This window comes from Polypterus senegalus, chromosome 9 (assembly GCF_016835505.1).
Source record: "Polypterus senegalus isolate Bchr_013 chromosome 9, ASM1683550v1, whole genome shotgun sequence".
Classification (NCBI taxonomy): domain Eukaryota; kingdom Metazoa; phylum Chordata; class Cladistia; order Polypteriformes; family Polypteridae; genus Polypterus; species Polypterus senegalus.
Genome location: NC_053162.1, coordinates 45,991,270 through 46,007,626, shown reverse-complemented (window position 1 = coordinate 46,007,626; position 16,357 = coordinate 45,991,270). Strand labels below are relative to the sequence as shown.

At 39.2% G+C, this 16,357-nt stretch overlaps 1 protein-coding gene across 2 annotated transcripts in view; it reads left to right on the top strand.

Annotated features, from left to right (window-relative positions):
• Nucleotides 1-3,360: 3,360 nt before the first annotated feature.
• calb2a (calbindin 2a) overlaps nt 3,361-16,357 on the top strand; it is a 104,604-nt gene continuing 91,607 nt past the window's right edge. The window contains exon 1 of one of the 2 annotated variants that reach the window (XM_039763065.1): nt 3,361-3,549. In XM_039763065.1, the coding sequence (XP_039618999.1) occupies nt 3,459-3,549 (91 nt within the window). In that variant the 5' untranslated portion in view covers nt 3,361-3,458. The remainder of the gene's footprint in view (nt 3,550-16,357) is intronic. The other variant, XM_039763064.1, reaches the window with a different exon arrangement.

The following is a 16,357-nucleotide window of genomic DNA, read 5'->3' as shown; positions in this document are numbered from 1 at the left end:
ATATTAATCAAAAAAGTGGCACGTATAGCGAGTCCATGTACAGTGCGGCTACTTTTCTAATGAAAAATAATAGAAAATGTTGTTGTTGAGGTAGATCAAAGTTGCTAATTTTGCCATGAAAGTTTTCATATAAAATTCCAAATTACCACAGCACAATTTACCAGTTATTTATTAGATTTAACAAATAAACACATGGTAGTTCATTCATGACCATGATTTTAGCCATTTCTCTTACTTTGATAAGACAAACAGTGTTGCTTGTGAATGGAGGCCTAGAGTTTGATATTTGAACTGGTGGTGCAGTGAGCAGTGGAATTATAAAGATTTCTGTAATTTCTTCCTGAAGAAAACTTCAAAGTGTCTGTCATTTTCTAACTGGAGTGGTGATGAACCAATGTGGGAAACACACACACATACTCACACACACACACACACAGCTTTGGGTGTTTATAGGTTTATGGGTCATTATCATCATGTGTATAGAGTGCATAGACTCATTCCATTTATCTTTGTTACCTTTGATCATTTTACTAGTAATCTACATTCCCATTTACTGTACATCCTTGTATTTTTAATCATTTACATTCAACCCTCACATTAAAAGACGTTTTAAAATTTTTCATTTGTGAAAAATTGTGTTCTTTAAAGTATTCTACTTCAAAACATTTCCATCCCGTCTTGGAGTCAGTGACATAAGACATCGTCACAAATAGCACTTTTTTGGACCAATTAGCTTACAACTTTTACTAGAGGAGGGTCCGTAGAAGGATGTGTCACTCTTGTTTCATGTTATTTGACTACCATTATACTGTTAGTTATTTTCTTTCCTAAATGTACACTAGTACTTCCATTTTTATATAGTTTGCAAATAATCCATTTCCAATCAAAAACTTAAAATTTCATCTTTGGAAAAGTTATTGTACTTTCCATGATCATCTTTTAAATCTGAGATTTGACTGGGGCACTCAAGGACAGCCGTAGACTTGTCCCAAAGCCTCGCCAGCATTGTCTTGGCTTTTTGCTTCAGGTCATTCTCGTGGTGAAAGATGAACCATCGCCCCAGTATGAGGTCCTTGTGTGTTCTCTGGAGGAGGTTTTCTTCAAAGATCCTCTCTGTATCTGGTTGCAATCGCCCTTCCCTCAATTCTGACCAATCTTCCTGTCCCTGCCCCTGAGAGGCACCCCCATATTATGATGCTACCATTACTGGGCTTCATCGTAGAGATGATGTTAAGCAGGTGATGAGTCTACCCAACAGGTGATGAGTTCAACCCATTTTTTGTCTTGTCAGACCAAGGAATCTTTTTTTCTGATGCTCTCAGAATCCATGTAGGATATCATATGCTTTTCACTCTAGAGTGACTACTGTCTAGCCACTCTTACTTGCCTTATTCATGAGATGCTGCTGAGACGGTAGTCCTTTCAACCGGTTTTTATCCCATCTTAGTATAGGACTTCCGAAGCTCTGTTTGAGTGACCATGTTGTTCTTGGTCACATTCCTCTATAAGGCCCCTTTTACCTGGATACTCAGTTTGGCCAGATGTCCAACTTTAGGAATAGTCCTAGTGGTTCCAAACCTCTTCCAATTCATAATTACTGAGTCCAGATTGCCCCCTAGAACACGTAAAGCTTTAGAAGTGGTTTCTTGCCCTGATCTCTACCTCACCACAATTTGATCGTGGAGGTTCACAGAGAGTTCCTAGACCTTCATAGTTTGGTTTCTGTCCTAACATTCAGTGGACCTTTTATACACATGTGTGTGTCTTTGTAAATAAAGTCTGATCAATTCATTTTGCCACAGATGGACTTCAATCAAGTTCTAGACCCTTCTCAAGGAGAATTAAAAAATGGGATGCATGTGACCACAATTTGGAGTGCCACAGCAATGGGTTTGAGTATTAACATAAATGAGTGATTTCAGTTTTTCATTTTTAATAAATTTGCAAACCTTGCTGAAAACATGGTTTCACTTTGTCATTATGGGTTAATGAGTGCAGATTGATGGACAAAAAATTGCAAATGTGTCCATTTAAATTAAATCTAAAGTGTGCTGAAAGTGAAGATGTCTTTAAGAATTCACTTCATGTCCCTTCTAAAATCTTTATAAAACAGAAAGGCAAAGAGCCAAATCACAGTACACAAGAAATGATTCAGGAGCACTTTATTTTCATCACATTGACTTCAAATCATTCATCCTCATGAAAGTGTAAATCCAAAATATCAAAAATGTTCAGGCTTCAGTAAGTCATGTTGCCTTATGTAATCTAATTCTTGTTCATTCATTCTTTTGTTGCTAATGTGAATCTTTTATCAAAAGTGACTAATAAATCACAAGTGTTTAAATTAAACAATTTTACTGTTTCTACATGTATAGCTCCAGTAAGCGTGTCAGCGATGATTGACAACCTTGTACATACAGGCCATTGTCTAATGCATTGGTGCACTCCGGTGCTTCAATTGAGTACTTGAGTCTAAACTCAGGTAACACCATTACTAATGTCCTATATCCAATCTAGATTTTTCCCATGCATTCTAAGGTTTTATCTATAGATATAAGGATCCATCATTTTATATAGCGCCTTTCACAATGAGCCCCTTCAAAAGGAATTTTAAAAGGAAGGCAAAAATTCAATACAAAAGGGCTGTTCACACTATTCGATTTGACATGCGCTTCTTCGTGAGATCCCCATGTCATGACTCCTGAAGGGGTTGCAGGAGTGCCCAGCATGGCTTGTCTTGGCCCCTCAGCCTGCCTCGTGAGACCATTTACCCTCAGACACATTGTCACAAGACGTTCAATTCAAAGCACTTGGAATCGAATTCAAAACGTAGGTATTAGAAAACGTTTTCATTGTCCCCGGGAACAGTTCTAAAGTCATGCTGAGTGATGTTTAGATAATTAACATTTTATATATTTATTCTTCTGCGTTTTCTTACCTTATTTTTTGTTTAGCTTGCATTCTCTGTTTTCAAGTATATGTACATGAAGGGCGTGTTTTAATCTCATTTGTATTAGAATTTCTTTCCTAAACCTCCCATTTTTTGTTTTCCTTATTCTTTTTTTTTTCGTGAAACTGTTTTTTTTTTTTTGCGTGTAACGAAGTATATTTTATCATCGTGTGTTTTATTACCAGCCCTAAACTGTTTTCTCTCACTCTTCCTTTCTGAAGGAGAGCTCGCATTTTTCGCATTACTCTTTGCTCCGCTGCCTAATGTATCGCTCCACTGAGCTTTCCTAATGCTGTGAATCCCCGCTCCTTCCTTCTATCCACTCGGCGAGGACGCGCCGCAGACAAGGGATTGACGCCGGAATGCGCGTGCCCCCTGCAGGATTCTCTCCGTCACTGTCGGTCTCCTGGCCTTTAAAAGCAGCGACTGCGGAGGAAAGCGCAGACAGAGCTTTGCAGAAGCTGGATAGTAAACTTGCTAGGAAATTGTTAACAGTGTGATCGGGAGCATGGCCAACAAACAGCAGCCCCCCTTTCTGCATCTGGCGGAGCTCACGGCTTCACAGTTCCTAGAAATCTGGAAGCACTTTGACGCGGACGGTCAGTAAACTACTTCTCTAATTGCTGTAAAGTACACGGGATGGTGAAAGACGATCTTAAGAGGGTTGGGGTCATTGACTGTACTCCTCTGAAAGTTCAGTCGATCGACATCTGGACTTTTGTGTGTCACGGGAAATGTACAGATACCTAACTCTGGATTGAATGGCTGCAAGAAGCGCGGCACCTGAACCGTCCGACTTTGAGCGCACTAAAAAGTTGCGGTTTATTATCAAAGAATTGTTTGATGTATATAGTTGCTATTGTTGTTATTAAAGTAGTATTACTGCTTTTAAACTTAAAATAGTCAACAAGTAAATGATCAGTTTTAAGACTGCATATCAATTTATCACACAGGTGTTGCAATACTAATGGAATTTTATTTTAAAACGGACAAAAAGTTTGCAGTGATCTTTTTTTAAGTTAAATAAATGGGTTAATAAGCAGATTAATTAAGTTTTGTTTTACCATTATGGTAAATTACTCTTGTTCAGAAGTAAACCGGCTGAACATTGCGCTGTCCATGGTACTCAGTGCTGTTTGTCAATGGAGAAACTTTTTTCCTTTCCTAATTTATGAAGGTCTAATGTCAAAAAAATGATACAGCAGTTTTGTATTATCCATATTTTGTGGTTCATTGCGTTTCAGCAATGCACGAGTTCTTTTCGAAAATTTTCGTAATTGTATTATAATGTTAAAAAATGTGGAATTTATTAAAGACAGTGTTTCAGTTATTAGTATGTGAAATTACGTTCCTGCTAACAGTTGTGGAAATTTGTATTCACTTATATTTTTGGAAGTAAAGGTATGTTGTTCAGCAGACTGACAAATGTTTATCAGTTGAAGCAAATATTGCCAGATTTTGAGCTTAGAGTATGAGAAAGGCTATATATAAATACAATTCATTATTATTATTATTATTATTGTTATTATTATTATTTATCGTACAACTTACGTAGGAGTAGTGGTTAATATACCGATCCGAAATTTATGTTCAGTCCAGTTTTTCCAGTGAAGTCATTTTTTGAATATGGGTGAGAAACTTATCCTGAAACATTCCACTACTGCACGCACATTATGTGCTTTAATGACTTTGAATGTTACAGGCAGTACTAGATGTGGGTTTGGGTTTGACTACAGAGGGTGCTGAAATGGCATCCCGTCCAGAGCTCGTTATTAATTTCCGTGGCACTGGGTTCGAATAAAGCATGTTATGGAGGTAGCAAGTTGAGAAAATAGACAAGTGGGTAGCAATAAATAAATAAATAAATAAATAAAAATACAATAAGGTTGTAATGATTTTTAATATCTGGCTGCGTTTTAATCAATATGAGAGTATTTAAGATATCCGTGTTTTGCCTTTAAGGAAATAATGTTAGACATGATAGGTCATTTTACCTTAGATAGATAGATAGATAGATAGATAGATAGATAGATAGATAGATAGATAGATAGATAGATACTATTCTTCATTTTTCGACTTTAACCGTCATTCTGAAAACAGCCGGTTGTTTATCTGATTTCCGAGTCTGTAAAGAGAGACATAACTCTGTCCATCCTGAAACAGATGGGACGTTTTATAATAAGTATCGTATAAACACTTCGCTTTCGAGAGATACATTGTTTAATCATTTATTTCTGCTAAAACGGACCGTGTTCATATTATAGGACGAACACTTAGCCTTGGGCTTTGCTCACAGTTATGGGGCGTTCTGAATATCTGACACTCTGGCAAACTATACAGCGATACGTTGAATGGCGAACACATTCACGTTTCTGATTACATTCAGCTATTTGGGAGAGAGTGGGTTGAACAAAGTGAAACTCTGAAGCTCAAACCTTCGAAATATTAAAGATTAAGTTAGGAAAATTCATATTTCAAACTATATTTTGGATGTAGCGAGTAAAAGACAAGTGTATGCACCATGCATTTAGTTTAAAAAACTGACAAAGGTATTTTGTTAAATAAATAATTTGCAGTTTCATATTATGTATTCTTCATTGGCCAAGGCGAATAGAAACATCGGTGTGTTTAAGCTTCGTCTGCATAACTGGTTTATTTACTTATCTGTTGGTTTATTTATTTATTTTTGAACATTTAGTGGGTATATTGAGTCAGAAAGTCTGAGCAGACCCACACAAATTCAAACAGAAGCACTAAACAAATAAAACCCTATACTGCTCACTCCTCTGTCCAGTGAGACTTCGACTACCAGTGGCCTTAAATTTGCATGACGAGTTAAAATGGGTGGAAAGATAATTTATTTACTTTTCCACTGTTTGATTTCTACTTTACTATTTTATTTTTAATGTGATCTTTTATTGAATTAGAGATTAAAAGGTTAATTTGACGCGTTTTTTTTATCAGTCATCTGCCCGAAAACGGAAGTTTTAAAAGCGCACCTCAGTGTATTCCCCCATTTCTCCGTAAATATTCCGTTTTGCAAAATCATATGGAACTGCTTCAACTTCACATCCCAATTTATATTGATAACATCTCTTTCTAAATACATGCTTTTCATGTATAAGAGAGATTTTACAACCAAAAATGTATTTACATATAGGTCCTGCAACTGGACAGAATGACTGAGACTCATCAGGACCCTTTAGCTTTAGTGACTGTTTTTCAAAAGAAAAAGTTTGAAATGGTCTAGGAGGGATTTAACAGTCTTTGGCTAAATGTGAAATTTCATTTGAAAGCCGGGTTGTCCGGTTTCCTCCCACTGTCCAAAGACATGCAGGTTAGGTGCATTGGTGATCCTAAATTGTCCCAAGTGTGTGCTTGGTGTGTGGATGTGTGTATCTGTGTGTGTGTGTGTGCCCTGCGATGGTCTGGCACCCTGCCTGGGGTTTGTTTCCTGCCTTGCACCCTGTGTTGGCTGGGATTGGCTCCAACAGACCCACGTGACCCTGTGTTAGGATATGGCAAGTTGGATGATGGATAGATGGATGGATGGATAGTTTCATGGGAAAGAACAGTACAAATAATGACATCGAAACAGCAGCTGTATTGGGATCTAAACACAAAGCTCCCAGTTTCCAAATCCTGATCCCTAATAAATGAATTGCACACCTCACCGGACCAATGTTAATCATGCAAGGAAACTGGTATTTAAAACAATTTTGTCTTCAATCTGTCAAAAACCAGATGTTCTTATTTCTAGGATATTACAAAAGAAGTCAACCAATAATGTTTTGCTCACAGCTAAGCCTGGAGAAAGCAGAAGGGTCCTCTTAGAAATAAAGGTGCCAGAATGCAGTTCTTCAGAGCGATGCCATAGGGGAACCATATTTGGTACCTTAAAGACCCATCTACATGAAGGTTCCAGAAAGAACATTTATTTATTTATATCCATAACAAGCTCCATACAGTAAATAACTATAGATGATAACAGATCTGTGAAATACCAATAGCTCCTGATTTTAAAACGACTCTTGCCGCATACAGTAACACAGGATAAGTACAGGTCTTCTTTATCTGTTAGTATCATGCTATGTAGCCTATCGAGCATCAAAAATTGCAGTTTTTTCCTTCATATCAGGGAACTTTTCAAAGCACAAAGAACCAGCTTCATATGTAAGGAATCCTTCCCAAAATGTAATGGTGCTTGGTTAAGTATTATTTCAACGTGAAACCACACGACCAATTAAAGAACCATAAAGTGCTATTAAAGAACTGCTATTTTTATGTGGGAGATGCCAAAATGTTTTATCTTATTAGGTTTGAAAACAAATAAGAAATATCCAAATTGGTTCTGTTCCCTCCTTACCTATAAGCCATTCCTAAACTGCACTACAACTTTACCTATTGCTGGTCCCATCATTGATAATATTTTTAATAATTAAATTTAGAAAATTACTTTGATAGCTTGATGGCCAACAGCAATGGTTCTAACATGGTGCATCCTACTTTATTTATAAGATTAGTTGTGTCTCTGTAGGTGTTGCCAGAAACTTTCATGAAGAAATAAATTCTTAATATAAGAATACAGTTTTGAATTGATGCTTATTGCCTCTGAAAATCTGAAAATCCATTTGTTGTTGTTCTAAAATGTAACCTGGATATGTGTTGATCTATAAAGCTTAAAAACAAGTGAAATCTGCATTGTGATGGAGTGGCAACATGTTTAAGGTTGGGTTTGGCCTGGTACAACACTGCATTAAAAAAGTACATTCATAGAAATGGTAAGATCAAATGTCAGCCAAGCAAGATGCATGGGATGTATACTCCACAACGTGTAGGGTGGTATTGTAGTGCAGTGGCCTAATGGATCCAAAATGCTGGCTTTGAATCCCACATGCATCCGTTATTCCTGTGGAGTCTGCCTGTTGTGTCTCTGCGGGTTTGTTTCCCTCTTGGTATTCCACATGTCCACCCACATCATCAAAGACAAGTATGCACACTTAACTGACTCTACAGGGGACTGATGCCCCATCCAAGGATCCTTCTTGTCTTGCACTCTTTGCTGCCACAATAGGCGCTGTCATCCTGAATTGAACTAAACTGGATTAAGAATGTTATATTATCTCCACGTCTGGTGCTTATTTGCAGATTTTTTAAATTAGGAAGATTTCCCAAAGAAGGGAGGCTTATGTGTAGTTGAGTCAAATATGGTATCTATTAGCTCATGCTTGGACATTTTGATTTCTTTTCAGTTTAATTAAGGTCTGTTTCATTTTATACAGTGTCATTCAGAAAAGGTATACTTAGGTAACATACATATATAGTAGAATACAAACCTACATGCATTTTCAGTCCAGTTCAGATGTACAAACTCTACACGGATAAATCCTGTGTTGAGTCTGCTTGGGTTTTGTTGTGGGTCTCACATCCTGCAGGACATAATAACATTTGCAACATATTTAGCATACTCATGATCAGTTGACAACAAATGAAAAGAAAATAAAAAGGTCTCGAATAATGAAAATCTGTACAATATATATTCCTGCTGGACCGCAGTTACTGTAGAAAAAGTAAAGTTACGTTTGATGGTTCTGAGTCAGCTTTCCTCAAACAAACTACACTACAAAGTTAAAGGTGTCCGGGCAAGTGTTCCATTTTATGTAGATTGCTCTGTGGTGGTCAATCTAAAAGATCCATCCATCCATCCATTATCCAACCCGCTATATCCTACCTACAGGGTCACGGGGGTCTGCTGGGAGCCAATCCCAGCCAACACAGGAAACAAACCCAGGGCAGGGAACCAGCCCACCACAGGGCACACACACACACACTGGGGACAATTTAGGATCACCAATGCACCTAATCTGCATGTCTTTGGACTGTGGGAGGAAACCAGAATTACCGGAAAAGAACCCACACAGAGAACAACAACAACAACAACATTTATTTATATAGCACATTTTCATACAAACAGTAGCTCAAAGTGCTTTACATATTAAAGAATAGAAAAATGAAAGACACAATTATAAAACAAAATAAATCAACATTAATTAACATCGAATAAGAGTAAGGTTCAATGGCCAGGGGACAGAAAAACAAAAACTCCAGACGGCTGGAGAAAAAATAAAATCTGTAGGATTCCAGACCATGAGACCGCCCAGTCCCCTCTGGGCATTCTACCTAACATAAATGAAACAGTCCTCTTTGGATTTAGGGTTCTCACGGAAGGGCTTGATGATGATGATGGTCACGTAGACTTTTGCCTTTTAATCCATCCATCATTGTTGGAGCATCATGAAGCTTTGAGTAGGTGGTGGTGGCGCAGGGGTCAGTACCGATTTTAGAGCCACCATGAATAGTTTATTTTGAGGAAATTGAACATATAGAGTATCAGAGAACATGCAAACTCTACGCGGGGAAAACCCGGGTCTCCTAACTGCGAGGCAGCAGCACTACCCACTGCGCCACCGTGCTACCCAATCCAAAAGATGAGAGAGTGAAAAGCTTTTTAGGACTAAATAGCCATTCATCCATCCACCCTCCTATTCCAGCCATCCATCCATCAGATCCATACACCTAGTCATTTCTCATTCACACTGTTTCCTGATCAAACCCCCACAGAAAGCTGCTCTAAATTTATGATAAGATAAGAAAAAACTTGGTAATCTTGTTATGTTGCAAGATATGTCAGAATGAAATCTTCAATGCTTTGAGCAGTTGAGACCAATTGTTTGGCAGCTGGCCACAGATTGATGTTAAAATGAGATATTTTTGGCGTGAATGACAGATCAGCATATGGTGGTGATCAGAGAAAACGACGGCTTAATGATGCCCTTGTTGTGTGGCTGCCAACAAGATGCTTCATTTACTTTTAAAACGTTTGGAAAATAATATGTTTATGTACGTTTTTGTTTTTCTTGAGCGTTAACTGACACATTCTTGCAAACAGAACTTGAAAAAGTAGGTGCAATCTGTTTTTCTGCCTTGTACCATAACAGATTAATTAGTAGAGGAGAGGGAAAATATTGTATGGAGTCTATACCCAGAAGAACTGACCTGAAAGGTGGTAAGACAGCTGGTGAGATAAAGATGGACCTTTTTCTTTTTAACTTGTCATTTAGTTTATGGATACAGCAAAATCATTCCTTTCATATTTACACGACGTAACTTCCTTCATGGATTTTTGTCATCTCAAATGTTGTTCCTAAGTATAGATTACTAAGTGAATTGGTCAGGGTCATCTTCTGAAGTTAGAGGGTAGCAGTGAGTAATTTCAGTCATCTCCCATTTTATACATTTGTAGAGCTGGGATCAACAGTACAGAGTAATGGGGATTGTGGAAGAGAGGTGAAAAAGAGAGTGCAGGCAGGGTGGAATGGGTAGAGAAGAGTGTCAGGAGCAATTTGTGACAGACGGGTATCAGCAAGAGTCAAAGGGAAGGTCTATAGGACGGTAGTCAGACCAGTTATGTTATATGGGTTGGAGAAGGTGGCACTGACCAGAAAACAGGAGACAGAGCTGGAGGTGGCAAAGTTAAAGATGCTAAGATTTGCATTGGGTGTGATGAGGATGGATAGGATTAGAAATGAGGACATCAGAGGGTCAGCTCAAGTTGGATGGTTGGGAGACAAAATCAGAAAGGGGGGATTGCATTGGTTTGGACATGTGCAGAGGAGAGATGCTGAGTATATTGGGAGAAGGATGCTAAGGAGAGAGATGCCAGGGAAGAGGAAAAGAGGAAGGAGTGTGAGAGAAAACATGCAGGTGATGGATGTAACAAAGCAAGATGTAGAGGACAGGAAGATTTGGAAAAACACAATCCACTGTGGCAACCCCTAACAGGAGCAGCTGAAAGAAGAAGAAAAAGATAGAGTGTGACCAATGGACTGAATAGCACAAGCTGCTTTAAGATATTGGAGCACCAGTCAGTTGACCCTGTTTAATTAATCAAACCAAAACAAAAGCCACACATGATAGCATCAACAAAAAAGATGGAAACAAAAGGTTTCCTAAGTTAAGGAGGATTGGGAAAATCGATAGAACTTGCTCCAGGTCGGGTTCTGTATCCAAAATCTGACACCATCTATTTTCGACTGAACAGGCTGGGACCAGCTCTGGGCACTGTGGCTGGGTTAATTGCCCTTTCTTGGTGGCTTGTCAGAGGTGCTGGTGGGAAAGGAGAGACTGTTGGTTGTGAGCACCACCTGTCATCCTAGGGTGGTACTGCTTACCTCAGCAGTGCCAAGAAGGTGATTCTCAGGCGCACATGAAGGACTAGGGTGATTTTTGACAAATGGAGTCAGTACAGAGAAATTCTTACTTACATTTGATAACCAATATGTAACACTTTGCTACTCTCTGGTGACATGATTAGAGGGTATAATATTCTTACCATGAAACGTCTGTCTTCTTAAACTGAACAATCATAAACAATTCACAATACAATATTGTTCTATATGAAATTTGTTTTTATTAATCTTGTATTTAACCTAACATTTGTGGTGTATAAATCATTACACCGAAGGAACAGCACACACATTTAATGAATATATTGCATAATAACAGAAATGAAATGCAGAAGTTAATAAATACTGAGAAATCCTTACTTCACAAATCCATTTGCTGTATTCTTGATTGTCCATGAAGAATTCTGTGTCTGCTGAAAATCCTGAAATTACCATTTAGCTCAACCTATTCCTCAGAATATTAACAGCAAATGTAGGCTGTTGTTGTAAGACTCAAATACACACACAGTGCCTTCCCTAAGGAATTTGATCCCTGAACACTTTTCAGCAGCAAGGGTTGCAAAAGCACATCAACAAGTGCTGCGCAATTCGGCGCTGTACTTAGAGCATTACGTCAGTTTTCATTTCTCAGGAACAACTATAAGAATCATTTAATGAGTGGGCCAAATAGCTTTAGGAAAATAGCACAAGAATTTTTCAGAAAACACCTTACAAGTCAAAACAGATTGAAAGTGACCACTAGGAGGGGGTACTCAAAGACAGTAGGGAAAAATTAAGGGTCACTCAGTACCCACCCAGAAGGTGTTGCACCAATGCAAGTCTAAAGGAAAACTGATCATCTATATAGCCTTTTCCAAAGCTGTAATGAAATACACAAAAAACAAATATAGCATTTTATGTAGAACCTTTCTATAATAAATGCCATTCCAAAGTACTTCACAAGTACAGATGTAAAGAAAAAGCTTTAATTTTTTTTCTACAGTTGTTGTATAGTCAGGTTGATGACTTGCACTCTTTCTCAGGAGCAAGATATTAAGTCAGCAAATCTGTAGTTTAGAGGCCATTTCTGACTACTGTGTCACACTCCCAACATAACATAGCTCATATCTCCACTCCTGAGTCATGGAAGAATTTGGACAAACACCATACATATACAATGTGATGGATGGCAGGGGATCTTGCCTGTCCGGGACACCCTTTTAAAGAGAAAACCGGGGGAAGGGACATATGACCAGCAGTACCTCCCCCGGGACACGAGAGGGCAGCCCCATGGTTTACATCGGGGTCATGGAACTGGAGCTTGGAAGCTCAACCTGGCAGGGGGCTGTGGCCACCACCAGGGGGTGCCTGGACAGCTCTGGAGTCTGGGCATGAAGCACTTCCACCACACCCAGAGATGCCACCAGAGGAGGAGCTGAGTTTATATGCAGCACTTCCGCCACACCCAGAAGTGCTGGCGGATGTCAATCGGGAGACACCTGGAGCACTTCTGGGTGCGGTATAAAGGAGGCTGCCGCACTCTTTTTGGGAGCTTGAGTCAGGAGGAGGTGGACAACGCTTAGAGGAGTGGAGTGGAGGAGGCAGAACAAAGAGAAGAAGAAGACATTGAAGAGAACTGTATATGGTGGTGATTGAGGCACTGTGTTGTGTGTAGAACCTAAGAGAGAGAATAAACGCGTCTGTCTTCAGACATTTGGTGTCCGTGTCTGACTGTGTCTGTTGTTCAAGTTCGCAACAGGTAGATGTTTCCTGCTTGGCTCTATGCCTGCCACACCTCCACCTGTGCCTGCTCAGTTAGCTGCACGGATATAAGTTGGAGGCCGCCATTTCTTGATATTTCATCCCTAGTTTCCAGAACATCTCCTAGTGGTGGGGCACTGAACAGAGATGTCTCCCTAACACCTGCTGCAAATAACCTTTCCTCAGGAGTTATTCACTCTCCAAGCATTGTCCAACTCCAAAGTCGTAACCAGAACCTTATCTTCTCTGCTTCTTTTAAAAGTTTCCTGGTTGTCTTCTGCAGTCTGCCCCCCAGCAAACTCAGGTCCTTCAGCATGGCCCAATAACCCACTATCTCACACCTTAACCAGACAGAGCCTTACACGGCATCTGGATTCCCTGCACTTTGTAACCAGGTCTGAGTATTTTATTCTCTTCCTCTCGTGTCACTGCAGCCCACAGAACCGTGTCCGGCCACAGTGAGGTGGCTGCAGATGTTCCCTGAGAAGTGGAGCTGACTGCCCACCTCCATCTCCCACTCTGCTTCTGATGCTAGAAACTTTGGTGCTGGCCTTCTGCTGGAGCATGTGCTCTCCCTGCCTGAAGAAAGAGAGCTGCTGAGCTCTTTAAGGTTGCATTCAAGCCATGCTTTCTCCACCACATCTGCAGACTTCCTAAACACCTAGTCATCCTGCCATCTGAACCGACCTTGTGCCATGGAGATTATACAGCCAGACAGTATGAGTTGAAGGGTGGCCTTGGTGGTCCCACATAGGTCAAATGTTTGTTCAATGCCAAAACACTGCTGGAGATTCTGGGGGTTTGGCTGTTTGTTGTAGGTAGTTCTGATAAGGGAACTGTGGCGGCTTCCGTAAGTAAACTCACAATGCCCTCCCACGTTGCCCAACATCCCTGTTAAACTTGTGCAACTGCCTTCATCTTCTCCTCCTCCTTCTCCATCTTGATAACCTCCATGATGATGAGGTCCATCTTTCCTTTCTTATTGGCTTTTGACCATTGGCTTGGTGGATTCATCCCATTCAAAGCCTGACTGCCCTGTATTGATCCTGTCCATTACCTCCTGGTGTTGAAGCCTGGACACCACCCTGACCACTTTCTCCTCAGCTCTCCACTTTCTCCATGTCGCCACACCACAGATCATTCAACTCTATAGCCATCATGCCTGAAAGCTAATTACACAATGGGGATATAGAGCATGTACAGAATCATTGGATTAAGTGATCTGATGAAGATCGCACAGCAGTTAGCCGCTGCTATTTTAAAATCCCAGTTGGCAGCTCGCCTGAGACATTGCATGGGGGGATGGGGCTTATCAAGCACTTTGCAGTATTTTATCAAATGTTCTTCAACAAAAAGGTGTAATTACAATGTAATCGCATTCCATCTTTGAAAAGAATGGCTGCAATATCCTGAGGTAGACTCTCTGCAAATGAATTTGGATGATGGTATTTGACTTAAGGAAAACCTATTGCTTGGTGATAAGAGCGTTAGGTCGCTGGAATTACACATCTGACTGCCTTGTGGTGCGTTGCATTTTTCATAAATTGATATATCTTAGAAAATGTTTTATATTATAGTATATTATAACTTTAACTGTCAAGTGATTTGAAAGTAGGTCAGCATGGTGGTGCATTTACTTGCACTGCTGCCTCACTAATGCAGCATTCTAGTCTTGAATCCCGTGCCTGGTCACTGTGTTGAGTTTGTACATTCCCTTCATGTCTGCATGCATTTCTTTTTTTTATGTACTCAAATTTATCTCATACATTCCTGCTGAAATTGCTAAATTTGATCCATGTCATTCAGTCAGTACAATGGTGGTTATTGGCATAAAGTGAATCACATCACAAGTTTTAGGAATTTTTAGGTCTATTTCTGTTGTTTTAGTTTTATTGGCTTCTGGGAGCATTCAGATGAGTCTTTCCTTGACAAGCACAGATACTGTACTGAAGAGCTAGCAGCGACTGCTATGCACACTGATTCAAAGTGACCTCTGTAGCTGGCAAGGGGCCAGTGTGTATGAGTGTATTCAAATATTGCATTAAATAATTATGGAAAAGATTTTATGATGGGCAATATTAAGGCATGTCACATATAAGGAGAAGCAAAACATATTTTACTCAAAATTCTTCTAAGCAAAAATAAATAAAAATGTCAGTGGTTTACTATGAAGGAATATAATTACCTCATTACAGTGGAAAATGCATCAGATCCTCAATAACAATCAATAACTGGTTTGTGAAAAATGTGATGATTATCAGAAACAGAAATCATGTATTTTTCCATTAAAGATGATTCATCACATTTAGGCCCAACAGCTTAATCCCCATCATATCAAAATAACAGATGGAGCTATTAATTATCAGATATTATTGTGTTCAACAATATTATGAAATAAACAAGTAAATGTAATTAATTAGACACATCAAACAATGACTTGCTCTCTCAAAACCAATACACCAGGGATGATAGCTTATCATTAGCAGCAAGTGCTTATTGGAAGATACAGTCAGGCACTAATCATCTGAGCACAGCGCCAAGCAAAGCGTTCAGTCAATCAAAAGTAAAATGCACTCAATGCCTTCGGAATTTCTTCCACACCAGCAGAAGAAAGGAATTTCTCCATCTCACACAAAAAGCCTATAGCTAGACCCTGCCACCACTCTGTCTCTCCTATATGTTTCAGTTAATTTAAAAAAAAAAAATGTAAATCTTACTTAACACTTTAGTTGAAGCTAGTACTGCCATTCTTCTTATTAAGGTACAATAATGTTTCTTGATATTCAGCAGGGCTGCAACATTTAAAACTGCCATTTTATGAAGATCACCAACCTCCAGGTCAACAGGATTATTTTGGGAGCTCCATAGAGTACTCAATCCTGCTCCTCTTTTTTGGCTTTCTGACAGGTTTCTTTTATTTGTTAAATACCTTGAGACCAACGATTTGCAGCCACCACTGGTTTTACATAAACTGAGTGCTGATCTCACCTTAGCACTTCTCTGAGGCATTAAATAAGTGTTATGTTATCCAATAGCTCTCCTTCTCAGCAATTTGAGTTCATTCTGGTTTTACATTCTACGTGGAATTTTGTACTTAGTGGAACATTAAACCTGAAAATTATATTTTTATATGTTACTTACCCCAGGTACTTTGCAGTGGTGGTTTAGAAAAAAAGTTAATTTTAATGTTTTCATGCAGAAAGGAGAGAAAACAGCTTATGAAATAATAGAAGCCAATAGTGACCAGTGACCAGTGCTGTAGAATAATGATTAATGTGGACAATGTCAATGGAAACAAGCAAAAAAAATCTCATATTACTGGTGTGGCATAATCCACATGTCAGCTACTGTTTCTATTGGTATGCTCAAAATGTATAAAACACACAAAACACGCTTTTCTGCTGAAATAGTTTTAAATACA